This window comes from Carcharhinus amblyrhynchos, chromosome 5 (assembly GCF_965287045.1).
Source record: "Carcharhinus amblyrhynchos chromosome 5, sCarAmb.v2.hapA, whole genome shotgun sequence".
NCBI lineage: Eukaryota > Metazoa > Chordata > Chondrichthyes > Carcharhiniformes > Carcharhinidae > Carcharhinus > Carcharhinus amblyrhynchos.
This window is the reverse complement of record NC_137328.1, coordinates 21,248,119-21,270,315: the sequence shown is the minus strand read 5'-3', so window position 1 is coordinate 21,270,315 and position 22,197 is coordinate 21,248,119. Positions and strand designations below refer to the sequence as shown.

At 43.1% G+C, this 22,197-nt stretch overlaps 1 protein-coding gene across 12 annotated transcripts in view; it reads left to right on the top strand.

Annotated features, from left to right (window-relative positions):
* mpdz (multiple PDZ domain crumbs cell polarity complex component) overlaps positions 1 to 22,197 on the top strand; it is a 266,727-nt gene that overhangs the window by 3,362 nt on the left and 241,168 nt on the right. For 11 of the 12 annotated variants that reach the window (XM_080188518.1, XM_080188525.1, XM_080188521.1 and 8 more), the window contains exon 2: positions 21,813 to 21,875. In XM_080188518.1, coding sequence (XP_080044644.1) covers positions 21,860 to 21,875 — 16 coding nt within the window. In that variant the 5' untranslated portion in view covers positions 21,813 to 21,859. Of the gene's footprint in view, positions 1 to 672; positions 695 to 21,812; positions 21,876 to 22,197 lie in introns of those variants that run through there. The other variant, XM_080188517.1, reaches the window with a different exon arrangement.

Below are 22,197 nucleotides of genomic sequence, written 5' to 3'. Positions count from 1 at the left end.
ACACTTAATAAGTAAACTTAAAAAAAGGCAACAAATACTGAATCAGTTAATTTTAAAAATGAGCTGATAGGTTTTTACTAGCCAAAGATATTTGGGGATATCTGCCAAAGGCAGGTTTGCGGAATTAAGTCATAGGTTGGTCATGATTTCTTTGAATGGCAGAAAAGGCTTGAGGGGTTAAATGGCCTGTTCCAGTTCCTGTGTCCCATGCTGTATGTGTCGAGATGAGTTGCTCCTTAAAGCTCTGAATCATGTGGAAATGTTGAACTGCCATTTGAATCCAGTGTTTGGATCTTAATGTCTCACAGTGTAACAGCCCATTGGCTAATTTAAGATTACGCATGACAATGCCAATGTTTCCTTTGAACGTTTGATTGAGGTACATAAGACCCATGTAGCTGGCATATTGTTCCCAATATTTTATCTTGAGCTTCTTGCCTGTTTCATGTTTTCAACTTTCCTGTAGCCCCAGCTGATGGAAGCTAATAGAAAACAAACATGTTTTCAGATCAAAATAACATCTGGAAATTATTGCCTATCCTCGATGTTATTTGTGTAAACTCTCAAGGGATACTGGATAAGAAGTTGCTTTAACAACCATTTACTCAACAATAATTGGATTTCAAAGGAGAATCACCAACTTGTGACAAACTTCATCAATGCCTCCGAAATGAAGCAGTTCTTTCGATGTTCAGTTGAGTTGCAAGTGAATGTATCAAATACTCTCACCAGAGTATTTGATAGCATCAACAATACAGGCTTCAGTGGGTTTCTGCTGTTTGTGTATTACAGTTTTAGCTTTATGTTGTTTTGTCAGACGATATAACAGTATGATGCAATTATTGTATGTTTTACATCGTACCTTCTCAATATTCCCACAGAAATAAGGTGAATCCTAAACAAAATGGCTGGGCTGTCAATTTTTGTGTAGTGTGTGATGAGCATGTGAGAATCTTTACCCAGGTTTTCATAATAACACAGTGAATATTCATCATAAGCATGACCTTCTTGCTGATTATAACATTTTCTATGGATTGTTTAATCTTCTGTCAGAAGGGTAAGAACCAATTAAATTTGTTTGGTCAGACTGGACAGTAGATGAATGGTATATTGTTTGAGTAAGCAAATCAGCTGTCTTCCCATTCAAAACTCTTTTATACACATATAACATCAGTTATGAACATCTAGGTTTATTAGATTTGTAGTTCCTATCTATACAATGCTGGGGCAAGTAAGTGATTAAATTGGCTCAAAAGATGGTGCAAAAGGAATAATTATCAAGAAAACATGGTCGTACTTGTTAGCGTTTATAATATCCTATGAAGATCAGGACCATCCAAAGAAGAACTGTTATCGCCCCATTTGCTGACACATTGTTTTGTTAATGATGTCTATATATAAGAACATAATAAGAAATAGGAGCAGGAGTAGGCCACCTAGCCCTTCGAGCCTGCCCCGCCATTCAATAAGATCATGGCTGATCTGTCGTGGCTCAGTTCCACATTCCCGCCCTCTCCCCATAACCCTTAATCCCCTCGCTTATCAAAAACCCATCAACCCACGTCTTAAAAATATTTAGCGAGGCAGCCTCCACCACCTCAACGGGCAGAGAATTCCAGAGATTCACCACCCTTTGAGTGAAGAAGTTCCTCCTCAACTTCGTTCTAAACTGCCCCCCCTTTATCTTGAGGCTGTGCCCCCTAGTCCTACTGTCCTTTCTGAGCGGGAAGAGTCTCTCCACCTCTATCCTATCCATCCCACTCATCATCTTATACGTCTCAATGAGATCTCCCCTCATTCTTCTAAACTCTAATGAGTACAAGCCTAGTTTATTCAGCCTCTCCTCATAGCTCAACCCCCTCAACTCCGGTATCAGCCTAGTAAACCTCCTCTGCACTCCCTCCAAGGCCAAAATATCCTTGCGTAAGTACGGCGACCAAAACTGCACACACTACTCCAGCTGCGGCCTCACCAATGCCCTATACAGCCGCAGCAAGACCTCCCTACTTTTATATTCAATCCCCCTCGCTATGAAGGCCAGCATCCCATTAGCCTTCCTGACCACCTGCTGCACCTGCAGGCTGGGTGTTTGGCGACTCATGCACAAGGACCCCGAGGTCCCTCTGCACCGTCGCCTGCTGCAGTTTTTCGCCCCGTAAGTAATAGTCCTTCCTACCATTATTCCTACCAAAGTGGACCACCTCGCACTTGCCAACATTAAATTCCATTTGCCATTTCCTGGCCCATTCGCCCAGCCTATCTAGATCCTTCTGCAGACTCTCCACACCCTCCACACAATTTGCCGTTCCACCAATCTTGGTGTCATCAGCAAATTTCGACACCATACACTCGGTTCCCTCCTCCAGATCGTCTATATAAATGGTAAATAGCTGAGGCCCCAGCACCGACCCCTGGGGCACTCCACTAGTCACCAACCGCCAATCCGAATAGCACCCATTAACCTCCACTCTCTGCCTCCTATTTGACAACCAATCCTCTATCCACGCTAACACCCTACCCCCAACTCCATGCCCCCTTACCTTCTGCAATAACCTCTTGTGAGGTACCTTGTCAAACGTGTTCTGAAAATCAAGAAAGACCACATCCACCGGCTCTCCTCTATCCACCGCCTTAGACCCATCCTCATAGAACTCCAATAAATTTGTCAGACACGACTTCCCCTTAACGAAACCGTGCTGTGTCTGCTCTATCAAGCAATTCCCCTCAAGATGCCTCACTGTTTTCTCCTTGATGACGGATTCTAACATTTTACCTACAACAGACGTTAAACTAACCGGCCTATAATTCCCTGCCTTTTGCCTGCCACCCTTCTTAAACAATGGCGTAACATTAGCCACTTTCCAATCTTCTGGCACTTCCCTGGAATCCAGCGACGTTTGGAAAATAACCACCAAGGCATCCACTATCACCTCCGCCATTTCTTTCAGGACCCTCGGATGCATTCCATCTGGTCCTGGGGACTTGTCCACAATCAGTCCCACCAGTCTGCCGAGCACACACAGTGAAGCCGTTTGTTGGAGCAGACGAGTGAAGGAGCAGAGAGACAGATAAGAAATTACCTGTTAAAAACCTGTTTAAATAAGTTTAAAGCACTTTTGTAGTAAGAACTTACCTTGTAGAACTGTTTAAATCATTTAAAAGCATTTTTGCGGGCTTTTTGTATTTACCGCTTTAAGAATTCTAAGGGAGTGGATTGCAGGGAGTTGTGGGGGAGCAGGCTTTAAAACAGCGCCAGGTTTTAAAGGAGGCCTGGTGTAGACAGCGGGCAGCGTCGGAGCGGGCAGCAGAGTGAGCTACTAGGGCTTAGGATCAAAAGGGCTTGGGGGAAAAAGGGCCAGGTAAGTTCGTATGGAAATTTTCAATATTACTACAGTGAATAATGGAGGGGCATGTGATGTGTTGTTTCTGTATGATGTGGGAGCTGGGTGGACCCCAGGGTCCTTCCCAGTGACCATGTCTGCAGTAAGTGCAGGTTGCTGGAGGAGCTCCAGCTCAAGGTAGATGAGCTGGCCTCTGAGCTACAGACACTGAGGCTCATCAGGGGGAGAGAGGGTGCCATTGTCAATGGGGTGCAAGTGACATCCACCCTCCCCCAGACTGGCTAACTCTAAGGGTCAGGAACAAGAGGGGGCTGCTGAGTGGAGGAAGGAGGGTGGGGAACAGAGGAAGGGGGCTGCTGAACGGAGGAAGGGGGGTGGGGAGCGGATGCCTCAGCCTCTCAATCTGCATAACAGGTTTGAGGTTCTTGCTTCCAGTCTGGACGAGAACGAGGGAGGTGAGGTTGGTGAGCAAACTGCACACAGTACAGTGATGCAGCAGGATGTAGGCAAAGAGAAGGTGAAAAGGAACGTAGTAGTAATTGGGGATAGTGGGGTTAAGGGTATTGACACTGTCCTTTGTCACAATGACAAAGTGCACAGAAGGGTGTGTTGTCTGCCTGGTGCTCGGGTCCGGGATGTCGCATCTGGGCTGCAGAGGAACCTGGAGTGGGAGGGTGAGAATCCGGTCGTTGTGGTACATGTGGGTGCCAACGACATAGGCAAAATGCGAACTGAGGATCTGGGGAGGGAGTATGAAAAGCTGGGAATGGAATTAAAAAGTAGAACCGACAAGGTGGTTATCTCTGGGCTACTGCCTGAACCGAGTGCAGACGGGCGTAAGGTTGATAAGATTAAGGAAGTGAATGGGTGACTCAGGGGTTGGTGTGGGAGGAATGGATTTGAATTTATGGGGCATTGGCATCAGTATTGGGGTAGGTGGGACCTGTTCAGGTGGGATGGGGTTGGTCTGAACCATGCTGGGACCAGAGTCCTGGCTAATCGTGTAAATAGGACTGTAGACAGGGCTTTAAACTAATTAGTGGGGGGGAGGGTGCGAGGGTAGGTGACATTACGGGGCCTAAAGTTAAGGAGACGGTACAGGTAAGGGAAGAGGCCAAGGATGTCCCAATAATAAAGGGAGTAGGGGGTGTGAGTATGGTTGGTGGCGTTCTGGCAAATAGGGTCCAGGTGAAGGCTGGGATGAAGGCACTTTATCTGAATGCACGAAGCATTCGGAATAAAGTGGATGAGCTGGTGGCGCAGATCAGCACAAATGGATACGATCTGGTGGCCATTACAGAGACGTGGCTGCAAGGTGACAGGGACTGGGAGCTGAATGTCCAGGGGTATCAAGTGTTTAGGAAGAATAGGCGAGAGGAAAAAGGGGGGGGTGTAGCTCTGCTGATTAAGGATAGCATCAGGGTGGTAGCAAGGGATGATATAGGAACCAAGGAGCAGAACGTGGAATCGTTGTGGGTGGAGATTAGGAACAGCAAAGGGAGGAAGACGCTGGTGGGTGTCGTCTGTAGGCCCCCGAATAATGATCTGGAGGTGGGGCGGGCTGTTAACGCGCAAATAAGTGCGGCGTGCAGGAATGGAACGGCCATAATTATGGGAGATTTCAATCTACATATTGATTGGTCGACCCATGTTGGACGCGGTGGGCTCGAGGAGGAGTTCTTGGAATGCTGCCGGGATAGTTTCCTTGAACAGTGTGTGTTGGAGCCAACGAGGGAGCGAGCTATCTTGGATCTGGTGCTATGTAATGAGGCGGGTAGAATTAGGGACCTTGCGGTGAAGGATCCTCTTGGGGAGAGTGATCACTGTATGGTGGAGTTTCTGGTGCAGATGGAGGAGGAGAAAGTGGGTTCCCGGACATGTGTCCTTTGTTTGAACAGAGAGGAGTACGGTAGGATGAGAGAGGAATTGGCGAATGTTGACTGGGGGAGCGCGTTGGAAGGTAGGTCTGCTGAGGAGCAATGGAGGATCTTTAAGGAGATCGTTCTTGGTGCTCAGCAGCAATTTATTCCGATGGTTAAAAAGGACCGTAGGAGGAGAGGTAATAAGCCGTGGATAACAAAGGAGGTGAAGGAAAGTGTTAAATTAAAAGCGGAGGCGTTTAGAGTAGCTAAGAGTAGTGGGCGAGAAGAGGATTGGGAGAGGTTTAAGTGTCAACAAAGATTGACAAAGAATTTGATAAAGAAGGGTAGGAGAAACTATGAAGCTGGGCTAGCGCTTAATATAAAGGATAGCAAGAGTTTTTATAAATATATAAAAAGGAAGAGGCTGGCTAGGGTGAACGTTGGACCCTTAGAGGATGAGAAGGGGGACTTAGTGGTAGGGGATGGGGAAATGGCTGAGGTCTTGAATAACTTTTTTGTTTGGGTCTTCACGGAGGAGGACGTGAATAATTTGCTGTGTGTTAGCATTGGAAAGGTGGTAGGACTGGAGGGTCTCAATGACATTATTGTTACTAGAGAGGCAGTATAATTGAGGCATTATACAGAGAAAATAGCATTATATATTAGAGTCCAATATCTATGATGTACGAGAAGGGGCCATTGATATTTGCATAGTTCATGACTGGAGGAACATGTTACGTTGTTCATCTGAGGTTAACTGATACTTATTCAGTCACTTTGTTGGAATATGGGTCATAAGAAAATTCTAATCCTGAATTTTTGTACGTAAATTTTCATGTACAATAAATACCCATCAGTGTCAAATTTGCAAGACTTGAAATTGCATCTCAATTTCACCTATAATAATGCATTTAAAACATATTTCTGGAGCATAATTTTAGAGAATTATTGCCTCTAGCCCTGATGATCGATTGATGTTGTATCAAACAATTAATTTTACGTTCGTAAGTTACTCCTAGTAATTATGAAAACCCCAACTAACTACAATATCCAAACTACATTAAATAATCTTTTATCCTTCACCTCGGGAATGTTACCATGTTCTGAATAAAACAATTAACAGAAATTCTTTCCTCTCCCTTACATTTTATTGTCTCCAACTTGCATTCCAGCTCAAAAAACTGGGCCGAAGTGACTGAAGGAAGAGAGAATTCTTGCAGTTCTGTTGCTGCCCAGGAACTCCCACATACCATATCCCCAATATACTGCCCTTTTTAGCCATTGTTTTATTTGTTTATTGATCGCCTGAATCAATATTAAGTAGATTGCTTTAGTTTGAATAAAATACTTATTACTCAGTTTGCTCACTTTCAGAGTGCCTCCTTTGTTCTTGCTATGATGACACTTACTTTCCACAGGCTCATTTACTGTGTTGAAGGTGTGACACTTTTGCAGATTTGTTTTCCCTTCTCTGCTGCAATAATTTAAATCTTCACTTTTCGTAAACTTGATGACATTTCATACTTCAGATATGTATCTTGAGTCTCTGTGTGTCTATGTCTCTGTGTGCCTCTGATTCTCAGAGGCTTTGTGTCTATGTGTATCTGAGGCACCTGAATGTTTCTCCTGGCACCACAAGGAATTAATCATTGTTCCTCAGCTTTCTTCCCAGTTATTCTCTGTACTTGGTCTGGACTCTCCATTGATATTTTACTTAACTTGATGGGGACCGTTCCCATTCTCACCCACTGGTCGTACTTTAAGCTGGAGTTAGACTATTTGAATGAGGACTGGGTTGAAAGCCTTTTCGAAAAGTTGGTGCAGACTTGATGGACTGATTGGCCTTCTTTTATATTGGAATGATCCTATGACTTCTGCACTACTATCTGGTCCTCTTATGCTGCCTGGTGGTCACCCATTCCTCTCTCTGCATGCTCCTAACCACCAGTGGGACTACCTCCTTAAACATGCTATCCACATAGTACTCTTGTCTCGTTGATGCACCACAGTGATTCCAGCCATCGTTCAAATTCTGAAACCTGGAGCTCAAGCTGTCCAGCTGGTGACGCTTACTGCAGATATTTGTTTAGGTTACATTGTGCATCCATGATTGCATTTTGTTTTTGCAAAAATGTACTTCATTCATAAAATATCTGAAAGAACATTTCAAAAACATGCCACCGCATATAGTGTAATAATATTCAGGTTCTCAACGTATATCATGTTGCACTCAAACTCACAGTCATAAATGTTACAGACAATTCAAAATGGTCATTACAAATGATGCAAAGGTATTTAAGTTCTCTACCTGGATCAAGTTGCACGCTGAGTCATTTCCATACAATTATGATACATGTATTATTCACTATGTGCAGTCATACAGCCCAAGGGAGTTTTGTACAATTTCATTCTCCTCAGTTCACTATGGTTAAAAGGTCTTGGGCAGCGATCTTCCTCCATTGCACCTATGCAGTAGCTGCCCCAAGCTTTACTGCATCCCTCAGCAAGTTGTGCTGGGCTTTAGAATGTGTCAATCTGCACTAGAAACTAACAAGTATCGGGCAGACCAAAGAGCATCTTTCACTGAGTTGATGATCCTCCAGCAGCAGCTGATGTTTGTTTAGGAGTGCATCCCTGGAAATAGTCCTTTTCGGGATGAATCTTAACAAAAACTACCTCATCTCTTTCCAGACCATCTTTGCAAAGGCACATTCCACAAGGCGGTGGAAAACAGTCGCCCTTCCCCAATCAGAGTTACCTCGAGGGCAGCATGCACCTGGGTATGAAACTCTGGACATGTAGGAAGGATCCAACTGTGAGGGCCTTTCTTACCACCAGTCAAGTGAGGTCTTGGTGCTTGTTTGAAAGTTCTGGTGATGAGGCATTCTGCAAACTGATGTTGGCAAACTGCTCAAAGAACCATCTGACAGGACTCAATATTTCCTTTGCCCGTAGGGCCTCTAGTACAATATGGGCAGACCATTGCTCGATGGACTTGTGGCCAAAGATGTTTCTTTACATAAATTTTTCAATTTCCGATGATATGGCACTATCCACCTATACTTGAAATATTCTGCGATAATATGGCTAGACCTATCCTTTGTGTCACTGGGGACAGGTAGAACTTCAACATATAGTGACACTTGGTGCTTGTGTGCTGAGGATGTATGCACAGCTTAACCTATGAGTGCAGCAAAGTTAGAAGAAAATATTGGAGGCTGAGAAAGGTTGATCTAGGTGCTGTTGCCTGCCTCCAGGACCCCCTTTTGCCTGCCTTTCTTGGTGCTGCTGACTGTTCAAGAAGGGGAGTAGAGACCATCCTGGAAATTATAGACCAGTGAGCCTTACTTCTGTTGTGGGCAAAGTTTTGGAAAGGATTATAAGATTTATAATCATCTAGAGAGAAATAATTTTATTATGGACAGTCAACACGGTTTTGTGAAGGGTAGGTCGTGCCTCACAAACCTTATTGAGTTCTTTGAGAACGTGACCAAAGAGGTGGATAAAGGTAAAACAGTTGACGTAGTGTATATGGATTTTAGCAAAGCGTTTGATAAGGTTCCCCATAGTAAGCTACTGCAGAAAATACGGATGCATGGGATTGAGGGTGATTTAGCAGCTTGGATCAGGAATTGGCTAGCTGATAGAACACAGAGGGTGATGGTTGATGAGAAATATTCAACCTGGAGTTCAGTTGCTAGTGATGTACCGCGGGGATCTGTTTTGGGGCCACTTATAAATGACCTAGATGAGAGTGTAGAAGGATGGGTTAGTAAATTTGCAGATGACCCTAAAGTTGGAAGAGTTGTAGACAGGATGGATGTTACGGTTTGCAGAGGGACGTAGATAAGCTGCAAAGCTGGGCTGAGAGGTGGCAAATGGAGTTTAATGCAGAAAAGTGTGAGGTGATTCACTTTGGAAAGAGTAACAGGATTACAGAATATTGGGCTAATGGAAGGACTCTTGGTAGTGTCGATGAGCAGATGTACATGTGCATGTATTCCTGAAAGTTGGCACCCATGTTGATAAGGTTGTTAAGAAGGCGTGCAGCGTGTTAGCTTTTATTAGTAGAGGGATTGAATTTTGGAGCCGTGAGATCATGTTGCAACTGTACAAAACTCTGGTGCAGCTGCACGTGGAGTATTACGTACAGTTCTGGTCGCCGCATTATAAGAAAGATGTGGAAGCATTGGAAAGGGTGCAGAGAGGTTTACCAGGATGTTGCCTGGTATGGTGGGAAGGTCTTATGAACAAAGGCTGAGGGACTTGAGGTTGTTTTCATTAGAGAGGTTAAGAGGTGACCTAATTGAGGCATACAAGATGATCAGAGGGTTAGATAGGATGGAGCCTTTTTCCTCAGATGGTGATGGCTAACACGAGGGGACATAGCTTTAAATTGAGGGGTGATAATTATAGGACGGATGTCGGAGGTAGGTTCTTTACTCAGAGGGTAGTAAGGGCATGGAATGCCCTGCCTCTAGCAGTTGTGGACTCACCAACTTTAAGGGTATTCAAATAGTCATTGGATAGGCGTATGGATAATATTGGAATAGTTTAGGTTAGAGGGTCATTAGATTGGTTCCACTGGTTGGCGCAACATCGAGGGCCAAAGGGCCTGTACTGCACTGTAATGTTCGATGTTCTATGTCTCTAGCTGCTTTCTTTGCCCGTTCTTCTAAGTATGGTTTTTGCCTCCAGGTTCTTTTTTTCAACAACTCCTGGAGTGAAAATAGAACCAAAAACTGACAGGGAAAAGTTAGAGATGTTACAGATTTGGGCCATTTTCCCAGCCCAGTAGCGCAGAGGGCCGGAAAACATCAATGGGATGTAGCAAGATTCTCAACTGACTTCAGGCCGATTGTGACTTTACCGGGCCAATTTTTATTGTGTAATCAGCCTTGCGCTGAAAAACAGTGCAAGTGCAAGGCTGATGGCATCGTCCAAGCTTATTAAAGTCCCACCCCCACCAAGCTGGCAGAGGTTTCCACAGCGGAGATTAAAACTTGCTTCCGACCACTGGGGACCAGGTGTGATGACCTCACTGGTGGGACCAGAGTTCATTGAGGTCCCGGGATTTTTGTTGGGGGGGGGGGGGGGAGGTGCAGGATGTGCCCCTTGGGCAGTGCCAGCCAGGCACTCTGATACTTCCCATTGGGTTCAGGGTATGGCCTTCTGGAAGGCAGACCAATTGGTGGGGTGGAGCGATGGAGCAATGGGCCGCTGTACACTCTGCATTAGAGATCATTGGGGTTGAGGGGTGGAGAGGGGATGTTAATCGGTTTATGACTGCCTCCCATACAATTTCTACACCCAGTTATTGTCCTCCATATTTTTTTTCCTCTCATGGGAAGTGGGCATCACCAGTCAGACCAACACTTCTTGTTCCATTCCTAGTTGCCGTTGATTGGAGTGACTTGCTAGGCCAATTTAGAGAATAGTTAAGGGTCAACCATATTTCTGTGGGTCTGGAGTCACATGCAAGCCAGACCAGACAAGGATGGCAGATTTCTTTCTCTAAAGAACATTAATGAACCTTTTTTGTGACACTCAATGTTTATTGTCATGGTCACCATTACTGAGGCAAGCTTTTTATTTCACCTTTTTATTACTTGAATTCAAATTTCACCAGCTCCATAATGGGATTTTAATCCCTGTCCCCTGATCATTAGCTTGGGTGTCTGGATGACAAGCCCAGTGACATTACCCCTGTTCTCACCCTTATTGTAATTGAATGGTAGAACAGACCAAAGGGCTGAATGGCCTATTCTTATTTTATATCTCTGTTTTAAGTTCAGAATGAGTAGTGACCACACAACTATCAATAAACTCGAGATGGGGGAAGAGCAGGACGGAAAAAGGAAGGAATCAAAGCTGGAAGTTGAATCCTATTAGACAACCTTTCTTGTGCCCTATTCAAGATTATGTGAGAAATTGGATGACCCTCTATTAGCAAGAGGTTTCATGTAATTCTTTTGGGGGCGGGGTGAATTGGAGTCGTCTGAGGCAACGAAGATTGACTATCTCTTGGTTCACAAAGGAAAGGTTCTGACAGTTTGTCTTCAGAGCAACTGCTGGCCTGCTTTAGGTGGTAAATAACAGAAAATGTCCTTATGTGAGGGAGTATAATATTCAAGTCTCAGATGAAATTTTCCTCCATGATGAATAAGTTCTTGAGGAGGTAGAATAAATGTTTACCATAAAATAGGTAAACAAGCTTTAGCAATGAAGTAAGTCGAAGATTTAAGGCCCAGAAGACATTCTGAGTCGATGAATACAAATAGATGTAGGAGGAAGGATGAAGCCAGCACTGATAAGAACCAAAAAATACACCCCAATGGTTAATTACAACTTGGAATAATGGTGTGTTTTTGATCTTACATACATAAAGATTTTAGTGATTAATCTGGGAAAAAATGATTACTCCCTGCAAACTCCAATGTTCACAGAATATTGTGGACTTGATGGAGGAAGCTTGCTTTAGTTTTCATTAGTTTATTTTTCCAGTATTGACTGCTAAGTAATATTGACTCACGGTGCTTTCTGCATTTTAGTATTAATAAATTATGTAATTTTAGATTCAAAATAGCAGTAATCAGCTGTACTTGCTGAATAATAACATTCTAAATTTGGCAATTCTAGCAAGTCAATTTTGTTGACTGGGGGAGATTTGTGAAACATATCTATATAGCTATTGCTAGCTATTTAACAAAAATTAAAGTTTATTTAGTAGTCACATTCACACTGTAATGAAGTTACCGTAAAAATCCCCTAGTTGCCACACTCTGGCGCCTGTTCGGGTACGCTGAAGGAGAATTTAACATGGCCAGTTCACCTAACCAGCATATCTTTGGACAATGGGAGGAAACTGGAACACCAGGAGGAAACCCACAGAGACATGGGGAGAATGTACAGACTCCATAGTCACCCAAGCCAGGAATTGAACCCGGTTCCCTGACGCTGTGAGACAGCAGTGCTAACCACTCTGCCACCATGCTGCATTATTATGATTATAATGAAGATTACCAAGCTTTCTTCTCCTCTGACCCTCCATAATATTAGAACTGATGTTCAGTGTTTTTTAGATTCATTAATCTGTTGATAAGCATTAACACTAATGATTCTGCCTCAGTTGCTTTAATCTAGGGTCTGCTTGAGCTCCTTATAACAACTGCAGCAGTTTTGTGTTTAGTATTTGTATTAAAAATTGGCCAGTGTTCATTAGTTTGCACACAGCCCAGTAGGTGCGTGCATCCCTTTGAAAATCTCCATGTATAGAGCTTTACTTTGTTTTTGTACGCACTTATGTGATATTCAGATCCCTTGTGTTGATAATGACAGTAGCACCTTTCTTGTAATGTTCGATGGTGGTGTTGATATTATTTGGCTGACCATTTCTTTTGTGCATTTTGTTGACTCACCAACCATATATTTTCTGTCTTTCTCATACAAGTTTTAAATATTCTGTATTTCTAGTCTGACTTTCTTCTAGCAGACATTTATAGAACAGGATTTGGAGGACCTGCAATGCAATATTGTATGCAAGTTGACAAGCTTGGCAAGAAGATAATAGATTTGTCAAGTTACTGTTTTATCCATTATTGAAATACTTTATACCTAACTATTTAAGTTGTAATCAGTCTAACTGGATTTAATTTCAATGCTGATACTGCGTGGGGAAACTATTATTGTGCTAAAACCAATTTAATGCATCAGTTCATTGTCTATGGTGATCTACGTCACTTGGAATGTTAAACTTCTTTTGCTATCTTCTATTGGTTGTTCTGTTTGTCTGTGCATATTAATACTCTGGCTTTTAATTTACAATAAAAATGATTGGTCAAATGTATAGAGGATTTAAGTGACTGCCTAAGGGCTAACTGTTAGTTAGCTTTGTTTTATTTTTACCATGATTGGAATTTGACTCCTTTAACATGTATCTTCAGACATTGTTATTTAATGTTTGCTAATTCAACTTATCTTTAGTTGGAATGGGTAGCTTTACAAAATAGCTATCTTAAATACTGTTTGTGTCTGTTCATTTCTAATTAGTTTTCCTTTGGCTATGTAAACAGGAGGCTTTCTACCTCAAAGGCTTAAGGTTACTATGTCAGTTCTCAAGGGCAGTGGTAATTGGATTAATTAACTATAAGTTAGCCATGTTGGTAAACCCTTTGAATAAATTCAAAACAACCAAAAACTGATCAGGAAAATGTACCTTTCAGAAGCTGGTAATGAAACAGATTTAGCCAACCAAATTGCTCATTTAAAGTCACCAATTCAAAATCATAAAGGAATAAATCAAAATTTTCAAAAAAGCTGACTGTTTGGAGTTGCAGCAATACTGCTGATTTAGTTTTTACCATTTCAGTGAGTCTTGCTATCTCAAATATTACTGCTGTAATTCAAAGGTGTAAGGACATCTAAGGCATTGGCAAGCAAAAAAAATCTTTCCTATCTACAATACAGATATATATTTGGCAAACAATGCAGCAAGAATTATGTTGAGGCTAATAACACACCCCATTATCAAGCAGCAATTTTTGAAGTCCACATGTGCATTTTACCCTGAGAGACTTGGGATTGATGCACATGTAAGGGTGCGAAGCTGCACTGCTTACCCAATAGGTAACTACCAAGCAAAAGAAAGGCTGGTATAGTTTGATGTGAGTGAACTTTTAACAATGTAGTTAGTGTTAATTACTGTCAAGCAACTTTTTCGGCCCTGAAAGTTGGATTCATTCTTTCAGAATTTAATTTCTGTTGGATTTTTAAAAAATCTTTTTCTTTACTTTGTTGTCATTTAGACCCCTGTTAATCTTATTTTTCTGTACATCATGTTATAGGACAGGGCAAATCATGTCTTTGCTTAACATATTATCTGATTGATAATATGGTTCAGCATTCTTCAGTACAAAATTTTTGTGCTCAAGCCCTGATGCAGAATTTGAGTCCATAATCTTCTGGCTCAAAAGGCAAGAGTGTCACCAACTGAATCACAGCTGGCATTGAAATTGGAGAATGCACATGAGTGGGGTTTGGAATCGGAGATTGGATTGTGGGGTTAGGGTGAGGAATTGGTGAGACTGAGGGAGCGCAAAAGAATTGGGAGCAGTTGTACAAGGTGTTAGTGAGACATGAATAATGCGATAATTATGGGGGATTTCAATCTATGTATTGATTGGTTGACTCATGTTGGACGCGGTGGGCTTGAGGAAGAGTTCTTGGAATGCTGCCGGGATTGGTTCCGTCACACACTGTTCAAGGAAACTATGAGGGAGCGAGCTATCTTAGATCTGGTGTTATGTAACGAGGCAGGAAGAATTAGGAATCTTGTTGTGAGGGATATCCTTGGGACGAGCGATTATTGTATGGTTGAGTTTTTGATGCAGATGGAGGATGAGAAAGTAGGGTCCTGAACCTATGCCCTCTGTTTGAACAGAGGGGAGTACGATAGAATGAGTGAGGAATTGGCAAATGTAGATTGGGGGTGCAGATCGGTTGGTAGGACTGCTGAGGAACAGTGGAGGATCTTTAAGGAGATCTTTTTTGGTGCTCAGCAGAAATGTATTCCAATGGTAAAGAAAGAATGTAGGAGAAGGGATAATCAGCTGTCATTATCGAAGGAAATAAAGGAGAGTATTAAATTAAAAGCTGATACTTTTAGAGTGGCTAAAAGTAGTGGGCGAGTAGAAGATTGGGAGAGGTTTAAAAATCAACAAAGATTGACTAAGAATTTGATAAAGAAAGGAAGGATAGACTATGAAGCTAAACTAGCACTAAATATAAAAAAGGACAGTAAGAGTTTTTACAAATATTTAAAGAGGAGGAGGCTGGCTAGAGTGAATGTTGGACCCTTAGAGGATGAGAGGGGGGATTTAGTGGTGGGAAATGAGGAAAAGACTGAGGCCTTAAGTAAGTTTTTTGCCTCGGTCTTCACGGAGGAGGATGCGAATAGTTTGCCGGATATTAAAGATAGAAGGATGGTAGGAGTTGAGGGCCTGAATGCGATTACTGTCGCTAGAGAGGTAGTGCTTGTTCGACTAGCGGGACTGACGGTGGACAAGTCCCCAGGACCGGATGGAATGCATCCCAGGGTTCTGAAGGAAATGGCAGAGGTGATAGTGGATGCCTTAGTGATTATTTACCAAACTTCGCTGGATTCCGGGGAAGTGCCAGAAGATTGGAAAACAGCTAATGTTATGCCGCTGTTTAAAAAAGGTAGCAGGCAAAAGGCAGGGAATTATAGACCAGTTAGTTTAACGTCTATGGTTGGAAAAATGCTTGAATCCGTCATCAAAGAAGACATAGCGAGGCATCTAGAGAAGAATTGTTTGATAGAGCAGATGCAGCATGGATTCGTTAAGGCAAAGTCGTGTTTGATGAATTTATTGGAATTCTATGAGGATGTGACTAGTGCAGTGGACAGAGGGGAACCGGTGGATGTAGTGTTTCTCGATTTTGAAAAGGCGTTTGAAAAGGTGCCGCACAAAAGGTTGCTTCAGAAGATTAGGGGGCATGGAGTTGGGGGTAAGGTGTTAGCGTGGATAGAGGATTGGTTGTCTAATAGGAGGCAGAGAGTTGGTATCAATGGGTGCTGTTCTGATTGATGATTGGTAACTAGTGGAGTGCCGCAGGGACTGGTGCTGGGGCCTCAGCTATTTACCATTTATATAGATGATCTGGAGGAGGGGGCTGAGTATAGGGTGACGAAATTTGCTGATGACACAAAGATGAGTGGAGAAGCAAATTGTGCGGAGGGTGTGGAAAGTCTGCAGAGGGATCTGGATAGGCTGAGCGAGTGGGTGAGGACCTGGCAGATGGAGTACAATGTTAGCAAGTGTGAGGTTATCCACTTTGGCAGGAATAATAGTAGGAGGGATTACTATTTAAAAAGTGAAAAGCTGCAGCATGCTACGGTGCAGAGGGACCTGGGGGTCCTTGTGCACGAGTCGCAAAAACCCAGTTTGCAGGTGCAGCAGGTGATCAAGGGGGCGAATGGGATGCTGGCCTTTATAGCGAGGGGGATAGGATATAAAAGCAGGGAGGTCTTGCTGCAACTGTACAGGGCGTTGGTGAGGCCACAGCTGGGGTACTGTGTGCAGTTTTGGTCGCTGCACTTGCACAAGGATATTTTGGCCTTGGAGGGAGTGCAGAGGAGGTTCACTAGGCTGATACTGGAGATGAGGGGGTTGGACTATGAAAAGAGACTAAATAGACTGGGTCTGTACTCGTTGGAGTTTAGAAGGATGAGGGGCGATCTTATAGAGACGTATAAGATAATGAAAGGGATGGATAGGGTAGAGGTAGAGAGATTCTTTCTGCTCAGAAGGGACAGCCGGACTAGAGGGCACAGCCTCAAGATAAGTGGGCGGGGGGGCAGATTAGAACAGAGTTGAGGAGGAACTTCTTCACTCAAAGGGTGGTGAATCTCTGGAATTCTCTGCCCGTTGAAGTGGTGGAGGCTACCTCGTTAAATATATTTAAGACACGGGTAGATAGGTTTTTGGTAGGCAAGGGAATTAAGGGTTATGGGGAGAAAGCAGGAAAGTGGAACTGATCCACTTCAGATCAGCCATGATCTTATTGAATGGTGGGGCAGGCTCGAAGGGCTAGATGGCCTACTCCTGCTCCTACTTCTTATGTTCTTATGCTGGATCAAGCATGTAAGTGAAGTAAGACTTATCTTCTGGTTCCAGTGGGCCCCGTCCCCCACACTTTAGGCACTGGATTTCCAGAGGTCTGGGAAACTTGGCCAGACAGTGTTAAATTTGAATTTGTGGAGATATAAGGTTGCCAACCTCTTTGTAATATTTAAGTTGCCAAACTACCCTGGCCAATTTTGTTCATGTTAAAGCTGGAAGTGGGCAAAGTGGAGGTGGTTTGGGTTGAGATTCAAACTTTTAACCCATTCGGGGTCTTTTTCTGGTTGGAGGTCCGTGACCAGTGGTGTTCCACAGGGCTCTGTACAGGGACCTCTGCTGTTTGTGATATATATAAATGATTTGGAAGAAGATGTAGCTGGTGTGATCAGTAAGTTTGTGGACGACACAAAGATTGCTGGACTTGCGGATGGTGATGAACATTGTCAGAAAATACAGCAGGATATAGATAGGCTGGAAAATTGGGCGGACAAATGGCAGATGGAATTTAATCCAGATAAATGCGAAGTGATGCATTTCGGGAGATATACAATAAATGGCAGAACCATCAGGAGTTTAGACACCCAGAGGGACCTGGGTGTGCAAGTCCACAGATGCCTAAAGGTGGCAGCACAGATGGAGAGGGTGGTGAAGAAGGCATATGGCATGCTTGCCTTTATTGGACGGGGCATTGAGTATAAAAGTTGGCATATGATGTTGCAGCTATATAGAAGGTTGGTTAGGCCACGTTTGGAATACTGCATCCAGTTCTGGTCACCACACTACCAGAAGGGCGTGGAGGCTTTGGAGAGAGTACAGAAAAGGTTTACTAGAATGTTGCCTGTTATGGAGGGTCTTAGCTATGAGGAGAGATTGGGAAAACTGGGGTTGTTCTCCCTGGAAGGATGGAGGATGAGGGGTGACCTAATAGAGGTGTGTAAAATTGTGAAGGGCTTAGATAGAGTGAACGTGGGACGCTTTTTCCCAGGTCGGAGGTGACGAACACAAGGGGTCACAAGTTCAAGATTAAGGGGGCAAGGTTCAACACAGATGTCAGGGGGATGCATTTTACACAGAGGGTGGTGGATGCCTGGAATGCGCTGCTAAGCAAGGTGGTTGAGGCGGACACGCTGGGATCGTTTAAGACTTATCTAGATAGCCACGTGAACAGACTGGGAATAGAGGGATAGAAACAAATGGTCTAGTTGGGCGCATGAGCGGTGCAGGCTTGGTGGGCTGAAGGGCCTGTTCCTGTGCTGTACTGTTCTTCGTTCTTTTGTTGTTCTATTATTTCCCATTCAACTCGACCCTTTTTTTTGGTGGGGACAGGGTGTAGTGGGGGAGTGGATTAAGATTTCCCTGCATGTCTCAATCAGGGTTCTATAAACTGGTTGAAGAGCTATGCTTTAGCTTGCACTGCTCACATACATCACCAATCCTTTAGAGAAAGCACCATGCTGAAAAAGATCTGTGGTAATTGCAAGCTGCTGTTCTGATAAAAGAAATCTGTGGGTAGTTACTGCACAAGAGGCCAGAATTAGAAGAGCACAGATATTTCGGAGGATTGTGAATCTGGCAGAGGCTACGGAATTTGGAAGTGTAAAGCAATGGAAAGATTTAAAAACAAGGTTAAGAATTTTAAAATCAAGACATTATTTGATCAGGAGTCAATGTAGGTCAGTGAACACAGGAATTATAGATGACCAGGAGTTGGTATGAGTTAAGACATTGGCTTGGAGGGAAGAAAGTTCGAGGCTGGCCAGAAATGCATTGAAAGTCTAGAAATAGCAAAGGTTTGAGGATTTCAGCAGCAGATATCCTGAAGCTGAGCAAAGTCAGATAATGTTACAGAGGTGGAAATAGACAGTCTTAGTGATGGCTTGAACATCAGGTTGAAGACTCATCTTCAGATCAAAAATGAGACCACGTCTTGGAAAACCCTGACCTGATCTCAGACAGTTGCCAGGGAGAGGGATTAGATTTTGAGTAGGAGCTGAAAACAATGGCTTCAGTCTTTTAAATATTTAATTGGAGGAAATTTTTGCTCATTTTACGAACAGTAGAGGAATCGCGGGAGATAATGTTAAGATAGAACTTAAAGTTGTCAGCGTACATGTGAAAATGAACAATATGCTTTTAGATCATTTTGCGAAGGATGGCATTTAGATTTGAAATTTGAAGGGAACAAGGATAGATCCTTAGGGACAGCAAGGGATCAGCAATTGCATTGTTTGGCAATTGCATTGTTAAAGGTAGGTGATGAGTGTTGGCTCACTATAAATGAACGCTGCTGAAACAGTTGGTATGAAAGCGAACAGAAAGAATCTGTCTGTTGAGCTGTTTGGAGAATAAACCTGCTTCAGGTAGGAAACAAACTTCAGGTTTATTCTTTGACCATGTACAATTATTGGAGTTAACAGTGGCATTGGAGTAGGAGGAGAAGGCATTGCTTGTGCTGTTCTGGCGTAACATAGAAGGACAAAAATAGAACCAGGCGAGAACTGCCCCACATAGCGTTGAAAGCGTATGTGTGGTTAACCATGACAGAGACACGAAGGATGAGGTGGGAAATTTTATCTTTGTCACATCGAGTGTGATTTATGACTTTGATAAGAGCTGTTTTAGTACTGTGACAGGAACAGAAACCTGACTGAGTGGTCCAAACATGGAAACTAATGGTTCCCAGTAAGATGCTCTTTTGGAGAATCTGTGCAAACTTGATGGGTCGAATGGCCTCCTTCTGCACTGTAGGAATTCTGTGGTTCTATGGAGATGGAATGGTAATTTGCAAGATGTATCAAGATATTGCTTCTTTTGGGAGAGGGTAGATGTTGGTAGACTTAAGCAAGAAACGGACAACATTTGAAGCGCGAGAACAGTATTGGCTAACGTGGCGAGTTGCACGGGAAGATTGGTAGTCAGCAGTCTAGTGGGATTAAATTGAGGGAAGAGGAGGCAAGTCTCATGGCCAAGATGGACCTAGAGCATGAGGGAGATTTAGGAGAGAAATTTGAGAATGATGCAAGTTCAGGGTGAGGGCAGGGCAGATTTAGAATGAGTTTGGGCTAGCAGAAGAAAGGGACAAGATGTAGGCAATTGGTCTGATGGTCTTGATCCTAGGAATAAAAAGGTCCATGAGTTCCCCTCTTATTTTTGCAGCTGAAGGTGAAAATAGCAAGGTGTTTTAGAAGATGGTTTGCAGTGAGATAAGAGTTTGGGTTATCTTGGTTTTCCAGGATGATTCCAGAATAATGAGCAGTTTCAGCAGACAAGATTTATGTGGTTTTAGCGATCTGGCACTAGATAGCTAAACCAGTTGATCACCGTATCCTTTCAAATCTGTGTCACTTTGACTTAAAAGAGTGGAGATGAGGGCTGTGCAGGAGAAATGGCCGAGGTGAGAGAAAGCAATTTTTTTATTGGTGACTAGGTCATCAAGACATAGAGGTGAGTGTGTGTTGAGCAAATGAGTAGCTGAGAAATGTTGCGGTGAAGAGAGGATGGTTTTGAAAGTGCTGTTTTAAATTAATTGGGGGATAGTTTTTTCCAGGAACAGAGATGAAAGTCCTCAAGGATTGGAGTCTGGAAAAGTGTATGGGTGTGAGGCAGTTAGCGTGAATGGGCCAAACGACCACTACGGACTCAGGGTGAAGTTCAATAACAGCACAGCTTTATTTTCTTTTACATCGACGGAAAAGCACAGTCAGGACATACAATCGGACTGTCCCGAAAGCGCTCTAAAGACTCCCCCACAACGGGCTACAGTTATACCTGAACATCGCGTTTCAAATGCTAATCCTTCATTTACAGTATTTGACTTCAGCCATCCTAGTTCGATGTTTTTGAGTGTTAGAGCAATTGTTTTAAATGTGTGTTAATCATTCTTGTCTGGTTGGTTATCAATGGTCTAGAATCTCTGGGGTTTGAACCATAGGTGCGTTATTGATCTCAAAGAGGCTTGAGGGGCCAGGGACGTTTCCTTAACTATGTTAATTTTAGGTGTCTCCATGGGTTGTTTGACTGGTTTAGAAGTGCTGAGTTTGTTGGGGTGGGGATGTGTTTTTTAATTTAGTTCCTGTAGGTGCCATCCTGTCCCGCTTCCCTTATGTGCTAGCCCTCATTTGCATTCTAAAAGCATGCTCTTGCCTACTTATCGGTGTCTGTTACTTTGTGATCTTTGGAGGGCTCTGAGGGGAGCTTTAGTTTGCTTCCATTTTGTGTGCCCAATTTCATAAAATTTGTTGTCCGATAACAAGGCCATTCAGCCCATCAAGCCTACACCGACAGCAATCCCTATTCCCCGTAACCCCATATGTCGACTCTGCTAATCCCCTGGCACTAAGGGGCAATTTACCATGGGCAATCAATCTAACCTGCAAATCTGTGAACTATGGGAGGAAATTGAAGCACCCAGAGGAAACGCATGCAGACACGAGGAGAATGTGCAAACTCCATACAGATCATCATACAAGACTGGAATTGAACCCAGGTCCCTGGTGCTGTGAGACAGAGTGCTAACTAGTATGCCACCCTGTCACCCACATTTAGAAGCCTTGTCCAGTTAAGTTCCTGGTAGTTGATGAATCTCAGGATGTTACTGTCATTAAACATTAAGGGAAGGTGATGAGACACTCTTTGTGCCTCTATGTGTCTCTCTCTCATTTGTGCTGCCCTCCCTCTGTCTCCCAATTTTTGTTACTCTTTTAGGACTTAGACAATTTCTAAGCTGTTTTGTTGGCCTTGAAACTGTGATCAGTGCAGGCTCGATGGGCCAAATGGATGCCTCCTGCACAGTATGGATTCTATTCTATGATTCTAAATGAGTGCTTGAAAACTTTAAATGAAATTAAAATAAATATGAACTAAACTGAATGGGTCCAAGCACTATAGATTATCAATAGACGTAATTGGAATTATTTGTCTGTATATTTATATGAACTGCAAATACAATCTTATATATTTTCTTTCAGGAGAATTCTGGCCCCACTGAGATTGGCTTCAGCTTACAATTGGAAACATGTTGGAAGGCTTGGGTAAGAATTATGTTCAGTTGTCAATGTTTTTGTGAAAGGAGTAATGTACTAATTAATTGGTTCTTTATAAATGAGAATGATACACATCTTTATTCCCAGAACAGATGCTTCTATGCTATTTCATGGGTCAGAAGAGTGTTGTAGATGAAAATCAAATGCAGTATAGTATTTAGCTGAACTGTGACTCATTCAGATTCTGTGTGCTATTTTATGGGGCCTTGGAAAGGGTTTTGAAGAAGAGGGGTTATATTGCAATTATAGAGTTTCAAAAAAAGCCTTCTGGGGTCCAGTTCCATTCCAGATTTAGACAAAGCTAGTTTTT